General features: G+C 56.3%; 1 protein-coding gene across 2 annotated transcripts in view; it reads left to right on the top strand.

Annotated features, from left to right (window-relative positions):
• Window positions 1-9,944, top strand: part of OLFM1 (olfactomedin 1) — a 42,932-nt gene extending 32,988 nt beyond the window's left edge. For both annotated transcript variants that reach the window (XM_063082141.1, XM_063082140.1), the window contains exon 6: window positions 8,285-9,944. In XM_063082141.1, coding sequence (XP_062938211.1) covers window positions 8,285-8,959 — 675 coding nt within the window. In that variant the 3' untranslated portion in view covers window positions 8,960-9,944. The remainder of the gene's footprint in view (window positions 1-8,284) is intronic.
• Window positions 9,945-18,729: the final 8,785 nt, after the last annotated feature.

The following is an 18,729-nucleotide window of genomic DNA, read 5'->3' as shown; positions in this document are numbered from 1 at the left end:
CCCCACAAGCCCATGTGCACTGAGCTGGGATTTGTGAGCAGGAACTGGTTGCCTGTGGGGGACACCCAAATCTGGAGTATTCTGCCTGTTTCTAATACTGCAGATGTGCCTCCTGGCTCCTGTTTTGATACTGGTCTCCTTTGTCCTAGAGAGCACTAGTCAAATTATCTTTTTTCCAGACACCAAGTGTCCGGGGCTCCTGGAGGCCCGGGCTGTTTGCTCCGTATGCTGCAGTGAGGGTGTGTCTGGCAAAGCTGCCGAATGCTCATGGGTGCTTGTGATCATTAGACATCTATTCTCTGTATGACGACTCAATTGCTCTCCAGGAGAGGAAGGGGGGGACTTTGTGGGGAGCCGATGGCTCAGGAAGGGAGGAGACGGGGTGCCGGGTGGGCAGAGGCTTCACGGGCGCCTGCTCTGAGCGCCGGGCTCTGGTCTTTCCTCCCCGTGCGCTCAGCACGGCCGCCCGCATCTCCCAGACTGCTAAGTGACTTGTCCTCAGGTCCTGCCATTGATCTGCACCAGTGTTGTGTTTTGTTTTGATCTTTTCCAATCTCCCATCTGATTCTGATCACACACACAGGAGGCCAATAACTCGATCTAAAACAAAAAACAAAAAGGAAAAAAATTGATGTTGGCTTCAGTGCAGCTGCCACGAAGGGCATTGTAAGAAGGGCATGGCCAAGGGGGGAGGGGAGAATTGCAGGGACCCCCTTGCGGAGGCCCCCTCTGGGGGACCTGCAGTTGTGCCCATGAGAGCATGGGAGGGACTGTCCTGAGCCGGCCTCCGTGTCCCTGCTTCCTTTGCACTGAGCTGTCAGAGCGAGGTTCTCTGGGAATGCTTTAGCATGGGTCCTTCCTCGGCTCATTGATTAAGCACCACTGTGTGCCAGGCACTCTGCTGGGCACCGAGGCGCTCCCACCGTTCTCTCAGCCCCTCCTCTCCCTCCCGCGGCCAGGGCCTGCCCCATCTCACCAGCCGTGGAGGAGGGGAGGGCTTCACGGGGTCGGCCGGGCTCTCAGGCGTGAATCCACTGCCAGGTTGGGCCCACCCCCCAGGAGACCCCTGGAGCTCCAGGGACCCCATTCCCTGTCATCAGACATTAGAACAGGACCAGCACTACCCTGTCAACACCCCCAGGAAGTTCATGTTCAGAGGGGTGGTGTAATTCCTGAAGCGATTAGTGTGCTTAGCTAAGTGCTTAAAAGTCTCTTTCTGTCATCTAAGCAGTGTCAAAGCCATCCAGATATTTTATAAGGATCCTACAGAATCTCTTTTCCTGAAGGTCAAATTATCCAGAATGCACTAGACTATGTGGGTGGGGTCAGCACAGGACCTGCAGCTCAATAAACATGAACGTCCCTTCAGATCTTTTCTCTGCAGGAGCGGGGACATTCGCGATCTCTCCCTGCTCCTTTTCAACCTGTCCTGCCCCAGTGGAGCTTCTGGCTGAAACCACCAGCGTCTTCCACCTCCCTGTCTCCTCCCACTCAGCTAACGGCTCCCTTCAGAGCATTTTCTCTAGTGGCCCAGGCTCCTTGATCTTAGCAATTCTAACAGGAGGACGTGTGACAGGTGCTCACCAAGCCACTTAGCCAGGGCCCTTTAAATAGCACCCCACTCTTGACCTCCGGTGGCTGTGTCACATGTGTTTCAAAAGGTGGCGCCGGATTGAATGCCGAGACAGACGCCCCTCGCCCTGTTTGCCCTGGACCGGGATGGCCCTCTCCGCTGAAAAGCAGATGAACATAATCGGCACAATTAGGAAAGTCCCATGTTCTCAGTAAACTCAACCACGTGGAACTGAAACGCAGTCGCGATGTGGGGGCACCCAGTTTCTCTTCCACGGGGAGCAGCGCTGGGCATCCTGTCTCAGAGAAGCCCTGTCCCCTGAGAGCACAGCGTTTCCAGACGCACACGTGCTCACGTGAGCAGGAAGAATCGGTCCTTTGCTTTGTTTTATCTTTCCTGGTGAAGGGACCCTCCTGGGTGGGGGAGGGGATTTGGGCAGGGACTTGGGACCAGCCCCTGAGGCAGGCAGGGGCAAGGAGCAGAATGTCACAGCTTTCAGAAGTTGTCCTCTGTCAACTTTTCAGAAGACAAGAGTCGCTGTGAGGGGCGGGGAGTTCTCAGGGCCCCGCAGCCTGTGCTGCAGAGTTAGGAGAGGCTCTGGTTGGGACACGGCTGGCCTCACTCACCGGAGGCCCTCGGGGGATGTGTAGCATGTGGCCCTCTGCCCACTGGACTAGAGAAGGACGACTGATACAGAGACCCCACGGCCTGTCAGGAGGCCTGGGTCCAGGGTGGACCTTGGGGGCCAGCAATCTTGGTCCTTTCCTGCCCTGTTGTGGGGAGATAAGTCATGGGGCCATCGGGGACATCCCATGGGTCTCACCAGTGGGCACCTGCACAGGGTCCCTGTGGGCAGTGTGGCCCAGAGCCCAACACCAAGGTTTTGGAGCCTCTTAGAACTGGAGTCTGGATCTCCCTGCTGCCCTCACCAGCTCTGTGACCTTCAGGACGTTCTTAACTTTCTGTACCTCACGGTCACGTCCAGGGGTGCTGGTACATCCAGGATGGTGGGCACTGAGCATACAGATGCCGTGGGGCCGGCCACCAGTGCCCCACCACCCACGGGCAGCCCGTCTAGCTGGTAATGAAGAGTGACTCAGCTGGCCTCTCCTGCGCACTGAGAGAGGGACGCACACGGGCCACTGACTTGTCAAGAGGGCTCGAGGAACACATGGCCCCCTGCAGGCCCTGCCCCTCGCCCTGTGGGACTCTCAGGTGGGAGAGGCTCTGCCTCCTGCTGCCCTGTCCCATGGGCTGCACTGTTCTTGCCTCCAGAATGTTCTCTCAGATCTTCCTGTCCTATGCCTGTGGACCCTAAGATTGTTCCAGCAGGAGGATTTGTGCATGGAGTTACGGCCCGTGGGGAGCTCTGACCTGAGGTCATGTGCTTTTGGAGCATAGAGACTGTGTCCCCAGTACCTGGAAGAAGGGAGCTGCATGATGCACATTGGTTGAGCTGATTGGAAACCTCAAGAAGGTCGGCTGCCTGAGTCATCCTGAGCCAGCTTGTGCCCACCGGGTCCTCTGTGAGACTCAGGCCTGGGGGGCTGTGGCTCTGGGGCTCCACTTAACCAAGGCCCAGAGCAAGCAGCAGGCTGGCCGTGCATGCCCGGCTCACAGGTACTTCTCTCCCCACGGAGGGTGATCCTTCAACCCAGCCCGCACAGGGCCGCTGTGGACATGCCTCATGCTGGAGGAGCCCAGCCACAAGGCCTCATGTGGATGCCACACTGCCCTTGAAGGACGCCGGCTGGAGGGCTTGCTTTCTGCAGGGGCGCAGACAGGGGCCACCATACAAGGTTTGGGACAAGGTCCCTGAGGGGCGAAGGAAGGGGGATGAGACCACTGCCTGGAAGAGGCCATGGCTGGAGGACATGGGCACTGGTGGTGACATCTGGGAGTGACTGGGTGGGAGAGTCGCTGTCTCTGAACAGACCGGCTCTGTGGGGCAGAGGGCGGCCTCGGGCGTTTGGAGCCAGGGCAGCTGGCGGCATAGGTAGGCGTGGACGCGCCATATGCGAGATGCAGACAGGTGGACGTGCTTTCTGGTGAGCAGAGAGGGTGGCAGCTGTGACTGTGTTGACCGTGTGATCCCCAGAGAGACCGTCCTTCTCTCTGGGCCTCTCCGAATGGGGGATTTACAAGCCCTGGTCACAGGGATCCTGGTCTTCCCTGGGCCTCTGTGATTTTGTGGAGGCACGGGTGTCGTGATGGTGTGTTGTGGACGTCCTGGGCTGGTCCCCAGGCTGAGCTCACTGTGGTCTTAATTTTCAGAGAAGCTGGACCCTCCTGCCACATGCCCACAGGTGGTCCTAGAACTCCTTCTTTCAGCAGTGCCCTCAGGGGCCACTCCTCCTGCCCCAGGCTAAAGACAGAAATGAGAATGCTTGGCATTTATGGAGCAGTGGCAGGTGGTAGGTCCTCACATGGTGTGTGTTGCAGCCAGGGGAACTGAGGCGCAGAGAGGGGCAGCAGCTCTCCTGCTGTCACACAGCTGCAGTGGTCGGGCCCGGATCCCAGCAGGCTGGCTGTGGAGGTGCATCTTGCTGCCAGGTTGGCACGAGCGCCCCAGCCACAGGGAAGCCCCTCACCCCCTGGCATCGATGGAGCGGGTCCTTCATTGACAGACCACAAACATGAAGTGAGCCATGCCGGGGCAGGTGCTGGGGCCACAGTGATGCCAGGAGGTGGCCCCTGTGTCGAGCAGGAGAGGCAGATGGGAATACCCCAGTGACAGCGATCATGATGTGTGGGTGTGGAGGTCTAGGGTACATTTGTGTCCTGGGGCCGCTGTGACAGATGACCACAGACCAGGGGCTCAAAAGAATAGGAATGGATTCTCTCCCAGTTCTGGAGGGCAGAAGTCTGAAACCAAGGTGTCGGCCTGATGGCGCTCTCTCTCTGGACGCTCTGTGGAGGATCCTTCCTGCCTCTTCTGGAAGCTCTGGGTGATCCTTAGCTTGTGGCCACATCACTCCAGTCTCTGCCTCTGTCTTTACACAGCCTCTTCTCCCTGTCTGTGTCTTCTCTTCTGTCTCTTTTAAGGACACTTGTCAGTAGATTTAGGGCCTACCCTAATCTAGGATGATCTCATCTCGAGGTCATTAATTTACTTCTGCAAAGACCTTTTTTCCAAATAAGGTCCCATTCACAGGTTCCAGGATGTGGACATATCTTTCGGGGGCCACTATTCAGTCCACTGCAAGGGTTGACACCTGCCTAGAGGACACGGGCTTAGGGAATGCCTCCCAAGGAGGTGAGCCTGAGCTGGGGGCGTGCAGGAGGGCCCGGGCTCATCCAGGGGCAAAGAGCATGGGACAGGCATCTGAGAGTACACGGCGTGGCCTGGTGGGAACAGGACTGTGTGGCAGGTGGGGGTGCGGGGTACTGACTGTGCTGGGCAGAGGAGTTTGGAGTTGTGGAGTTAGGAAGGGTTTATGTAGGGGAGTGACAGGTTGGATTGGGGTTCTAGAAGGTTCATGTGGGCTACACTATGGCTGTGGGGCCAGTGAGGGGACTAGTGGCGTAACTGATGGTGGGGGAGCCTGGAACCAGGTCCTGGACTCAGATTAGTCACTGCTTGAGTGGAACAGCATGCTTTGAAAGCTTGTGGTGCCACCTGTGAGCCTCCGACACAGGAAGCAGGTGAAGAGCCGGGGTGACGTCGTCCCAGCCCCATCTGTGAAGGGTAAACTGAGGCCAAGTGGGAGCAGCAGACGTCTTCCTGAAAATGGGCTCACTTCTGTTTGGGACGTTCGCTCCATTGGGGTTGGACATGCACGGATTCTTTCCTCAAGACTGCTAGGGCCGAAAAAGGTCAAGGGTGCGCTTCTTTCTAAATTCAGTCCTGCCCTGGGAAAGAAATGTCCTCTCGTGGCTCTCAAGCGGGAGCCGGAGATCTTCAGGCCCGTGGGCCGTCTTACACCTGCCTATAAATACATCACTCGGGTCTGCAGCCTCCAAGCCAGGCCTTCGCACCCTCACGTCCACCTGCGGCTGCCTCTGAGGGCCTTTTACCAGGAAAAGAGAGGAAGTTGGATGAAGCCTCACATGACCAGGCTGTCTGTCCCCGAATGCCAGGGTGCCATTGCTTGCCTGCTGCTAGGGGCTGGGGGCGCCGGACACTCAGGATGCAGGCCGGGCATGGTGTGTGACATGGGAACAGCTTTGCCCTCCAGGGGAACAGGGAGCAGAAACGGTAAGTGGGCTGCGGGACGCTAGCCGCTTGGCTGGCAAGTTCATGGAGTGGACGGCAGAGCACGGAGGCTTTCCCGCCTCACCCCGTTGACACCTGAGACCTGCACATCTTCTATCGTGGGGCTGTCCTGTGTATTGTAGGGTGTGTACAGCACCCTGGCCTTTGCCCACCAGATGCCAGCAGCACACCCCACCCCACCCCCGAGCCCTGACAACCCACACTGTCTCCAGACATGGCCAGTGTTCCCTGGGGGCATAATGACCCCTGATTGGAACCCCTGGCCAGAGCAGGTTTCAAGCACAGGATTTGAGTCACCTCCTGGCTCTGTCCACTGCAGTCAGCACACCACCCTGGCCTCAGTTTTTTAGTCTGAAAATGGGGCGGTAACAGCTCCCTTGGTGCATGGGCTCCTGTGAGGACTGAAGGCAAGAGACAAAACCAGTGTCTGGCACAGCAAAAGCCCCCCAAAATGACACATAGCTGCCCAGGCATCCAGACAGCCCAGCTGTGCCGTGGCCTTTAGCTGACGCCCGTGGGTCTTGCTGAAAGCATGGGTGTAAAATCACCCCAAAACCAGCACTGTCTCCAGGGCCACCTCCCCAGACACAAATCCAGACGGCGCTGACGGGATTAGATCTGAGCCTTGGGACGTGGGTAGGACGGGAGAAAAAGGCATTCCAAATGAGGAGGTCATTGTGAATGCACTCGGGACGGGCCCCTAAAAACAGGGCTCCTGTCACCAGGACCTGCGGACTTCTCATGACGGCCTCTCTGTGGCCTCCCGTGGCTTCCCATGGGGTGACAGCTCAGCCACAGTGGGAATATTTACTCCATGGAAACTGGCAGTTGTCCAAAGCCACCTCCCTGGTGCTGCCCCAGGCCCCAGACCTGGTTGTTTGTTGTTTAGCACCTGTGCTGATTTTCCTTCCCCACCGCAGTTGCGTTTTCGGAAAGCATTGTGTCCTGTGTTCAATTTGCCAGTGTACAGGAGGGAAAGGTGATGTAGAAATCCTTAGTAATTTGATGCCGATGTCACCCAGTTCTGCCACAGGAAGGAGGCTCTGGACACTGTGGGTCGAGGGAGGGATTATTCTGGGTCCCACTTGCTGGGAAGGCTGGTGTGTGAACATATGCAAAGATGTTCTCCATAGCAAGACAGGAAGAGGCGATTCCTTTAGAGGTGGGTCAGGAGAGGGTTCATGGAGAGATGTCTCTTGAATTGAGTCTGAAAAGCAGAGTGAGCGCCCTGCCTCAGAAAATAGCCAGGCGGAGGCGGAGGCAGAGGCGGGAGGCAGAGGTGGGCGGCTCTTCAGTAATTCGACCAAGGGAGTCAGTACCCTCAATGCCCGTCCTGTCCTAATCTGTGACCCACATCCTTGAGGGCAGTCTGTGGGAGACTAAGGATGGTAACAGCCTCCAATGAGACCCAGTTTTAAAAAAAAAAGTCTCGTTAAAACAAAAAGTGCATCTGCCTTTTTAAGCACCCAAATGGATGTCTCAGGAACAAGGTTATGATTTTCTTTTTTAAAATTTTTAACGCATGTGTAATGCCAAGTCTGAAAGCTCCCGCATCCTTAATCTCTCCTGCAGCTACCGGAGCCTGTGATGGATCAGGCAGCTGTCTTATTGTCAGACAGATGCACGGGCAAGGGCATTAGCCTGCCAGATTTTCATCTGCCTAACTGCATTGCTTTCTAATTTGCTCCCATATTGGTTGAAAATGACTAAAGCATTTTGTACCAAGTCTAGACAGTTCTCAAGTCGACTGGCATTTAAGCAATCATCCAAAATCTCTCCTTCTGTAACCCCAAACTTGAGCCTCTACTGGGTTTGTTATCTTGGTTGATTTCAACAGCCAGAACCTTCTGAGAAGCCCACGTTGTTCTCGGGGAGGCACTTACCCCCGATTGGGTGTGACAAGGAGTGAGTATAGTCACAGTGTCCCAAATGCCATGAGTAATGTTCCACCTGCAGATAGGATGACTCAACCTGTGCTGTGATGACAGACGGGCAGGGTGGAGAGGCCTGACACTGGCATACAAAGGTGGCCCTTTCAGGTGGCCTTGACAGCAGTGGTCACAGCAGACAAGAACCACCAGTACGGTGAACATTTGAACTCGTACAGGGCCCATCTCACTGCTGCTGGGATGCTCATGCTGATGGGGTCCCTTTCTTCCATACATGTGGCCGAGCAGCGAGCTCGCCAGTGTGGCATCCCAAGCAGAAGGCTCGGTGTGGGGCCTGCCCTGGTTGTATGAACTGTGTAAGCTCCACAGCCCAGGCACTGGGGAGACTGCCGTGCTGTCCCTTTCCACGGCTGCCTTCCCATGGTGTCCTCCCTCCAAACTGGATGATTCCTTCTCTGGCAGTGACACAGTCCTGTCCCCTTCTAAAAAGTGCACTCTGGGTTTGGAGGAAGGTCATGACACCCATTAGTCTTAATTACTCTTTCCTGGTTCTTTCGAGAGCCCTACCTGTCCTGGGAAGTGCTAATGGGTCCGCTCTCTCTGCAGGTGTGGTACATGGACGGCTACCACAACAACCGCTTTGTCCGCGAGTACAAGTCCATGACTGACTTTATGAACACGGACAATTTCACCTCGCACCGCCTGCCCCACCCCTGGTCCGGCACGGGGCAGGTGGTCTACAACGGCTCCATCTACTTCAACAAGTTCCAGAGTCACATCATTATCAGGTTCGACTTGAAGACGGAGACAATCCTTAAGACGCGCAGCCTGGACTACGCAGGCTACAACAACATGTACCACTATGCCTGGGGTGGCCACTCGGACATCGACCTCATGGTGGACGAGAACGGGCTGTGGGCTGTCTATGCCACCAACCAGAACGCGGGCAACATCGTCATCAGCAAGCTGGACCCCATCTCGCTGCAGATCCTGCAGACCTGGAACACCAGCTACCCCAAGCGCAGTGCTGGAGAGGCCTTTATCATCTGCGGGACCCTCTACGTCACCAACGGCTACTCGGGGGGCACCAAGGTCCACTACGCATACCAGACCAACGCCTCCACCTACGAGTACATCGACATCCCCTTCCAGAACAAATACTCCCACATCTCCATGTTGGACTACAACCCCAAGGACCGGGCGCTGTATGCCTGGAACAATGGCCACCAGATCCTCTACAACGTCACACTCTTCCACGTCATTCGCTCTGACGAGTTGTAGCTCTCTCTGCCCAGAAGCCATGGTCCAAGTCCTCGTCCACAAGGAAACTCCTGTGAAACAGCTGCCAAAATGGTACTCATCATACTAATTTGGAAAATCATCAGCAATGCGGATCCTGACGTTGAGGGATGGCATTACCTCCTGTCTCTCCCACTCGTGCCGGCGGGCCACAGATGTCCTAAGAAACCCCTGTACTTGCAGCTGGAACTGCAGCCCATGGCACCCCGGTTCTGCCCCGTCCGTCCTCTCTGGTCACAGAACATACTAAAGAAGCAAGGTAGTGACTGTTGGCCAATTCTCGCCCAGGAACGGCCCACCATTAGGGTGGCACGGACGTTTCCTCAGTCGTGGTCGGCTCCGATGGCTGTGATCGCCTTGTCTCCTCAAGAGCCCCGGGCTGCGCTCGGCGCAGGCTCGTGTAGCTCCCGTCCCATCGCAGCTGCTGTTTCTTGACTGTGTCGTTGTCTCTTAGATCAACCGCGCTGAGGCTCCAGCAGCACGCAGACCTGTGTCCAGTACTTGCTAAAGCGATGGTCAGAGAGCATAGAGTGAAGTCGCTGTACCCACGTTGTCTGAACTTGTGTACCCCGTAGATGCTCGTGCGGTGTCCGTCTGTTCCCCCTTGAGGTGGTGACCCTGTTTGTTCAGTTTATGCAGTGGATGTTGTAAATGCAATGCCGTAGTTTGGATTAATAAGTGGATGGTTTTTGTTTCTAAAAAGAAAAAAAAAAAATCAGTGTTCACCCTTATAGAGACATAGTCAAGTTCATGTTGATAATAATCAAAGGAATCCCTCTCTTCCTGTTCAATTATCTAAGTCATGTAACCGCAGATGGGAAGGCTTGTCAGGGAAACTTCAGTTTCCAATGGGAAAGGGATGTCAAGAGGGCAACAGTGTGTGGAAAGAACATTTTTTAGGTAAAAAAACGAGGAAAACTTTGTACCTTCCAGTTATCTGAGGAAAATAAAAACATTAGGAGATGTTTTTGCTTCACTTGTCATTTCTGGGGGTTTTAAAAACGATCAAGACTTCCAGATCTCTTTTCAGAAAAGGGAGGAAGGTCCCTCCTTTCAGAAGAGAGCAAAGGACACATCCCCCACTGGGTCCCTAACTACAAATCCCCCCAAAAGTCAGAGCCCAGGGAACCAGCTTGCAGTTTCCCTCCCGCTAAAGGGATCCGAGGTGCTGTGCACGCTCGCAGGCTGCGCTGCCGGGGACCCCACCCCCCACCCTGTCTCCACCCTCTGGCCTCCTCCAAGGGCACAGCTGGGAGGAGTCTGGGGACGGGCGTCCACGTTGGACGGCCCTGACGCGGTAGGTGGCTGCCACAGCCCCTGCTGAAAAGTCAGTAAAGGAAAACACCTTTTCTGTCCAGTTCACTCACCAAGGGCTGTGGCAGGTTCAGGAGGTGAGTGGCCGTCCCCCTCTGGGACCCAGATCCCTGGGCCTTGGAGATGCTGGGCAACGTGCTTCCCTTGGTGACCCCAAGGAGCCAGGCCAGTGCAGGGCAATGTCCACAGGAGCCGATTGGGCCCCTGCCTCTAAGCAAGCCCTGCAGTCTCTGCTGGACAAGACACATGTCAATGTCCACAGCTTTTCTGGAGTGCCCTGGGGTTCCATGCTGGCCAGAGAAGGAGCAGTGTCAAAGTGACGCTCCCTACACGAGATGATGTTCCTGGCCCCAGCCTAGTGGAAGAGGGCTGCTCAGCTGGTCCCAGGGTGTGGTATGGGGTGTGGGAACCACCTCTGCCTCACCTCCCCATGCTGTCGGGTGGCTGGCATGCTGGGCAGGGTGGTGGCAGGGTAGTGACGTGGGGCACTGGGGAGAGCCAGGCAGCCGGCAAGCCTAGTCTGCCTGGCACCGTGCTCCAACCAGTGAGCACATGTGCTTCCTGAGTGTCTGTCGTTGGTCATGGAACAGCAGCTGGGCCGATGCCAGGCAGGGCTGTTGATGGCACTTAGATGGGACAAAGCTGATGTCTGTCATGCTTGGGACGCTGAAGAGTCAAGAATTGGAGAACATCTAAGAATGTACACCGCTGGTCCCTGTACCCAGGAGCTGCAGAGATGGTGAAGTGGTCGGGGAAGGAGGCGGTCTGGAGCACTTGGGGACCACATCCAGCTTGGTCACAGTAGGCACCCCTGTCACCTGGCCCTGGGCAACAGTTGGGAAAATATGGGATGATAAATAGGGCGAAGGTGGGCCCTGAACCACCGGGAGTGGAGGGAGGGGGGCACGAGAGGACTCTGGGGGTGTGCTGGGGAATTGTGGACCAACGGGGCCCGACTTCCACTTGGCATGGCCATCGGCCACTCTGTCCCGGGTCACTTCCTCGCCCCGCCGCTAGGGCCACGTCTCTACAATGGCTTGGACCAGTGGCACCCTTGACACAAACGGCCTAGAACCCCCTGCAGGGGGACGGTGCCCCCTTTCACCCTGCCCCCGCCCGCTCTCAACCTGCCACCTCCCGCTGGGCCTCTAGACCGCCCCAGACACGGAGCCCCTGGAGCCCTCCCTGCACGCCCTGCTGCGTCACCTCCTCGCCTCCCCCTGGGGCCCAGCTCAAAGGTTTGGGAGCATCTCCGTCCCCATCTCCGAGGAGACTCATTGCTCCCGCACTCCGTGGCCCCGAGTCTCTCCATTCCCCGTCCTCTCATCCGCCCTTTCTCCCAGCACCTGTGATTCGCTTCCACCCGACATATTCTTTGGGATATTGGAGGGGGGTTGGATATCCAAAATAGGTGACTATCCAAACCCAAGACAAAAAATCCTTTCTCGCTTTCTCGTCACTGCTGGCATCTACATGTCTTTGGCGGAAAAACCCAAAGCATCCACCGAAACGTGGCGTGAAAGACGGCGGGTGGCGGGGGGATGCCCAACCCTCAGTCAGAACCTCGTTAGCTGGAGGTTGCTCCTTGAGCCAGACGGACTCATGCACCAGCCCAGGACAAGCTTCCAGTTCAAACTTAAAAGAAGAGGCATTTTCATACTTTCCTGTTTAAAAACCATCTCGGAGGTAGATGGCATACAAAACGCCCCTGTGAGACAGAGGAGCTGCTCATTGGTGTAAAAGCCCTGGGTTTTAATAAAGCCATAACTCAGCCTACGAGGCCACTGACTTTATTCCTGATGTGACAGAAACCTGTCCAAGCATAATCAGGCAGGAATTGTTCTGTAATTACAGGTTGCAATTACGGGCTGATTTCTTCGCAATTCCCCTTAATGACATAGAAAAAAACAAACGCACAAATACCTGTTCCATGAATCACCAGAAGACAAAATAATGACCTGATAGGTCCAGAATGGATTTGCTGTCTCAAACCGAGAATTTGCTACAGAAAATATTCCTCCAGGATATTAAATACACAAGAAAAATGGTTCCATCCAGAAAGCAAATAAAACAACCAACCTGCCTCTAAATCTCCCAGTTTCCAATAACTAAATATATTGGCTGATGGTGGAACATCTATGGATGAATTTTCTTTATTAAAAGTTTGGCCTGGAATCAAAACCCAGCAGTTCTTCAGAATACTCAGAGACCAGAGCATGAAGCACGCAGTTTGTCTGTAGCTGGGTCTGGAATTTTTTAAAATTTCCACAGCGTTCCTTTTCCTGCAGGTAGCCTGTGACTGGTGACCCCAGCAGGTGCCCCCAGAATTCTCCTCTGGCTCCTATAGGTCACAGAATGCTCATGGAGAATTTATGGAAGGCACGTGGGGCAGACAGGTTTGCTCCCTGTCCCAGCTCTACAAAGAGTGGGAAGGAGGCAGCCTCTGGGTGGGACAGTCCAGTCCATCTCTGGGGCTCTCAGGCGGTGCAGGGTGGACAACCAGGCACCAGGCTCCGTCCTTGCGATGGATCCAGAAATGAAAGGCACAGTTATGTCAAATAGCTGAACATGCTAAAATAGCCAGCAGTCAGCAGGACAGGTGACACTGGAGGACGTCCTGAGGATAAGTGGTGGTGTTGTCTCAGCCTGAGGGACTCTCGAGGCTGGAAAAGCTGAGGGTTCACAGTCTGTGAAGTCCTGGAGTATGAAAACGGTGTGTTTTTATTGGACATTTCACTTCATTCTGCTCGAAGGTAACAAGTGGCAGCTCAGGCACACGTGACACCTAGAAGCGGCTGCTACCAACCATGCCCATGCGCCCCTCTGACCTCACACGCCTGCAGAAGAGGTGCCAGGCCCCGTCCTACTCGTGGACAGACTGAGGCTCTCCGGGCAGCCCAGCTTCTGACCCATGAAAGAGCATCCACAAGATGGACATGGGCCAAAGGGAGAAGGATCTAAAACATCTCTGGGTCGCTGGAGGTCAAAGGATGCTCAGGAGTGAGCTGAGCCCGAGATTTCGGACAACAAACAGTGCTCACCAGGAAATGAATCCCCCGAGGGCAGCTTCCAGCATCTGGGACGGGGATGGGGAGGCAGAGGGACTTGGGGATCCTCGTCCAGCCACTTGTCAAGGCCTGGCTGGTGGATGTGACCTCTGTCTACACTCTCTAGGCTGTAGGAGGTATGGCGACACCGCTGCTTGGTGCGGAAGGGGCTGGGACGCGGCCGTCTAGGGTAGGGGGAGGACTCAACGGGCCATCTGGGCAACGTTTCCCGTGAACGTTCCACTCACATCTCTGCTCGTTTTTTCCATTCTGCTGTTGGTTCCTCTTTCTGAAGTTTCGGGAGCTCTTCATACGTGTGAGGTTAGCCTTCGTGAGTCCGGGCTGTGGGCTGCAGGTGCCTGCTCTGTCGATCGTCCTTTGAGTTTGGTGGTAGTGTTGGGTTTTGTTTTTTTGCTGTAGTCAAAACATCTCCGTCATGCTTTTGATGCATTTTGGCTTCTGAATCACAGGACTGTCTTCCCTACTCTCAGGTTATAGAGAATTCGTCGTGTTTTCTTCTGTCCTTGCACACTCTTCCTTCTTATGCTGAGACCGCCAGTGCCTCTGGGGTCCGCAGCGGGAAGCGCAGAGCAAGGTGTGCTTTGTCCGAAGGCTGTCCGCTTGTCACAGTACTGCTCGTGACCCTCTTCTTACCGCGTCTGTGCTTGACGCTGTCCCTGCAAGTGCCGCCATTCACACAGACCGGGCAGGTTTTGTTCCTGTAGGTGATGTAGATAATCTCCATGATGTAAGCAGTCACTTCAGTGCTTCTTAGGGTGATCTTCAAAAAGGCGTATGTACAGTGCAGCCCAACCCCTGCGACGTGGAGTCTCATCCAGGAATAGCTACAAAACCCCAGCAGGAGTTCTGCCATCGTGCTTTCTTGGGCCAGCACGATGGAGCGGTGTGGGATGGCGCATCTCGGCGCCACATGTTTTGTCATCCTCAACCAAGTGCCTGATTCCAGAGACTTCGCCAGGATCCTGAGGCACAGTGAGGTTCTGTCCTCCGGAGGATCTTTCAGGGAAATCCCTTGCCCCGCGCAGTGTGGCATCATCTCCATTTCACAGAAATAGACACAAGGAGATTGAGCAGCAGCCCAGAGCCCGGCCGACGAGTGCAAGGCAGGCCACAAACGTGGGGCTGCAGAGCCCTGGGCTCTTTCCTTGCCCATGATGCATCCTCCAGCTGGCGCATGGCCGGCCGCTGATACATCACACAGCAGGCAGCGGGAGGTGCCAGAACGGGGCACCCGGCAAGGATCTGGGCTTGTCCTGCAGCCCCCGGTGCTGGTGAGTCACCGCTGCAGGGCGCTGAGCGGGGCCGTGGAGGGGGCGAGTCCTGGCCGAGGGACCACTGGCTGCTCTGGCTCTGCCCTCCCTGAGGGATGCCAGCAAGTCGGGGAGCGGGCATCTCCTCTGTGTGCTCCCCACCCCACGGCCCCACCCCACGCACACGCACGTGTGCACACTCACCAGCACCCTGGGAGAAGCACAGCAGCTGCAGATTAGCCGGCAGGCCATGGAACCTCACTTCACCCCCCGCGAGCTTTAGGCCCCCCCAGTAAGGTGGGAGCAGTAATTGCACCTGGCCTGCTTCTGGGGAGGCTTCGGCTCTCACGGCCTTGTCCCACCTGCCCTGGCGCCCAGGCCTTCCAGTCCAGGTGTGCGAGCGCGGCGAGGGAGGGCCGTGGGGTCACCCGGACCTGGCTCAGCCCTGCCTCCACCACACACCCTGCTCTGAGCCTCAAGTTTCCTCGCCCGGCACCTGGGGATGCCAACATCGGCTTCGCGGTAGGTGTTGGGAAGCATGAAATCTGGTGCTAGGAGACCATCCGTTCATGGGGGTGGCAGCCACGGCTCTCGTGACTTCTCCACCCAGGCTGGTGCAAGCACCAGGCATCACGTCAAATGACTTCAGGGGTCGCTTGCTTGCTCTAACTGGAAAATGCTTTAAAGTCAGGCTCTTCCTGGCCTTGAGGCATAGGACGCTTTGTGCTGGTCAGACGTCCCTCTCGTGCCCTGAAGCTGTCCCTCCTCAGACGATGCTGTGGCCCTTTGCTCTGCCTCTGAGACACAGTTATCCCCACTAGGCAGGGAGAGGCATTGAGGCCCAGAGAGACTAGTTAACGCCCATTGAAGTTGGCACAGCTAGTTAGCGACAGACCCAAGATGGGATCCAAGTCCCCGGACCTCCAGCCTTGGGCTCTTGCCAAGGAGCCACGCTTGGGGAAATCGGTGGATGTCACACAGCTGTCTCTAATTGGCCAAAGTTTCCGGAATTGGTGGGGGACAGAAGCCCCCTCCCCTGCGGCCCCGCACAGGAGGCTCCCGCCGCTGGCACTGTGAAAAGAAATGGTAATTTCCTCATCGATCCTTTCCTTCCCACTAAGGGCTTGAAAATAAGGTCGCCAAGACGGCTGCTGCAGCCGCACACTCCTCCTTGCTTCAGTTTTGCTTATTGGATTCTCAGGTTATTCCCGGAGGACCCCCACCCCCACTGCCCACAACAGCTTCTCGCGCCCAGCACGTTGGTGGCAGCTCGGGCCTCCTGAAGAGCGCCTTCCTGGGCTGGTGCCCCCAGCCCGGACCCCTCTGCCATCCTGCTGTGCAGAGGCTGTGTGAGCACCCCTGCCCCCAGCCCCTCGTCCCTGCTGCCGCCTCCTTTAATTAGCAGGCGGGTGCTCCTCTCAGGTCCGGGCTGCTTGTCTCACTAGGCTGGTGCCACCATCGTCCCTGTCAAATTGGCGGTGGCAGGCACAATAAAGAAGAAAAACAGTGGCTGCATCAGTTCGTTCTGAGGAGCCGACGTTACCTCAGGAAGGGCCGGGGAAGGAGAGATTCAATTAAACTTTTACTGCAGCTCAGCAGCTCCTGGCCTGGCCTGCGGCTCAGAGTGACTGAGGGCCCGACATGCTTGCTGAGGGCCCACCTCCCAAAGCCTGTCAGTCTGTGCTGGTCCCTGAAGGCTGGAAAGAGAGCGGCCCTGGGGGTGACCCACAGCACAGCTCTGCAGAGCTCCGTGCCAAAGGTCCAACAGGACACCTGGCGTCGAGGGGCACTCAGTCTGGCAGAGGAGAGACGGGCAATTCCAGAAGTTCTTGGGTATTAAACTGGCTACTAATTTCCCCCCCTAAAAATGCAATAAAATAACAGACAAATTTAGGCGGTCTCTTCGGGCACTTCACTATTCTATAAATACAGGGGGAGAGTGACGTGAAAGGTGGTTTCCTGGGAAAGAGACGTCCCATTCTACCTCCTCCTGCTCCTTCACCAGTGCAGGCCTTCGGGGGAGCAATTTTCCACAGAAGGAGCAAAAACGAACATGAAGAAATCTTGCACCGAGAGTCTCTGTGGGCATTGTTGGAGCGGTAAATGCTGGGGTCAGTGAGACCTCGCCAGAATCCCCACGGTGGCACTGGACACTGTGTGACCCTGGGCACTCCACTGACCTGCCCGGGATTAGGTTTCCAATCTGTCAGATGGGATCGATGTAGGACCCCCCTGCCTCTGCCCCATGGACCACCCTGAGGGGGACCTGAGCCAACCCTTGGAAACAAGTAAGGTGAAGGGAGCAACAGGTGGGTGCCAGGGCTCGGGGCGGTGGGGCGGGGATGGCAAGGGCCAGGGACAGTCGCTGACATTGCTGTTTGCGGAGCACCGTGCCCTGGTCCTGCAATGAGCCTTGCCTTCATTCATCACGGCCATCCCCGTTTCTCAGATTGGAAAACTAAGGCTGGCAGCAGTCAGGTGACTTCTACCGGGCCTCGAGGGGCAGGTTGGCTGTGTCTAACCACCTTAGGGACGAGGTTGTGTCCACATCCCAGACTGTTGGCCAGAGTCACAACCCCGTCGCAGAGCCATGAGGAAACCACTCATGTTGGATCTGCTGGGCTGGCTGTTCCCCTGGCCTGGCAGGCTTTTGCGGGTGTTCGTGGGGCCAGCTGCTGCTCTGCCTACAGGGGAATGCAGGTCCCGTCCTGAGCACCCCGTGGACAGGAGTCTGCTGCCCGTCCCCGTCACCCGTCTGTCCACCTATCTGTGAGTGTTCGCCTGTCCTGACCCTGCAGGATGACTCCACAGGACACCCAAACAGCAGTGCTCACCTGCCCTCATCCCGGGCCCAGCCGTGGGCCTGGCCCTCAGCAGGTGCTCAGTAACGGTGCATAGAATAAAGCAAAGCAGGGGCCCTGTTCCAGTCGGGAACGGGCCTTCGAGTGTAAATCAAAATCTAGCGGTAGTCAGAGCTTGGCTTCCAGCACCTTCCACTCTTCATTCCAATTTAACAACTATTTCCTGCACTCCGTGGAGCTGCCCGCAGCGTGCTGGGCATGGGAATGTGAAGAGCTTGTCTGCCTCCCTCATGACAGGGCCTGGCTGGTTCTGGCTCTTGCCCTCCCTGGACAGGGGCTGCTCAGCGTCCTGGGGCGTTCTGCTGGGCCCTGCGAGGAGTCACAGGACGCGCTGTCTTTGTATCTCCTGTCTGCTTCTCAGGACTGAGCGCTGGGTCATGACAAGGAGAAGCGTCCAGGAAGCCCCTGCTCCTGCCGCAGATGCCAGGCCCACAGCCTCTTGGCTCTCGCTTTGTTTTGAAATCGCCCACGGCCCCTGCTCAGGGAGGGGGACAGGAGGGACAAGGAGCAATTTGGTGTGTGTGAATTATTCAGAGCAGCTGAGATGAAATGGAGATTTGCGGCAACGTGTGTAGACCCCAAGAGCCAGAAAATAGATCCCGACTTGAAAGAATTCCAAAAGTTCATCTCGAAAACAAATTAGCAGTGAGTTACAGAAAACATTATTTGATTAAATGCAGCCCGTCGTTTCAAGAACAATACTCGTACATTGTTCTTCTGCAAATAGGTTTACTCGGCGCTGCTTGGCAGGCTTCTCGGTACCATCTGTGACGCCCACCTCCTCACCACCCCGCTTGACCACGTGACTCCAGGAGGGCAGCCGCCCTGCAGACCTCGTCACCTTCCAGTCCCCAGTCCCTCAGACAGCGCCGGCAGTCAATTGCCGTGGAATGAACTAAGTCGTATTTCCAGATTTCTTGCATGAGCACCTCACATTCACCCCAATCCCAGCCCCAGACCCCGGAAAAGCCTGGGCCGTGGCCCCCACCTGCCCAATCAGGCCCCCGCCCCAAAGTGCATTACTGGAACCATGCACACCCATCATTGAACAAATATCCTGAGGCTGGTGCTGCTGGCTTGGGGTCTGTAGCCCCTTGAAGCCGTCCCCAAACACACTGCTTGAAGGCTCATGTTTGCTCCGGAGGCGCACTGCCTGCGGGAAATGTGGCCACAGAGCTGTGACACAGAGATCAAAACTGTCATATAACAAGCACAGGCAAGGCCTCAGGGGTCTGGAACTCGCCACCGCAAGCAGGCGG

This window comes from Cynocephalus volans, chromosome 17, assembly GCF_027409185.1.
Source record: "Cynocephalus volans isolate mCynVol1 chromosome 17, mCynVol1.pri, whole genome shotgun sequence".
NCBI classification, from domain to species: domain Eukaryota; kingdom Metazoa; phylum Chordata; class Mammalia; order Dermoptera; family Cynocephalidae; genus Cynocephalus; species Cynocephalus volans.
The sequence above is the reverse complement of the archived record's forward strand: the minus strand, read 5'-3'. Positions and strand labels throughout refer to the sequence as shown.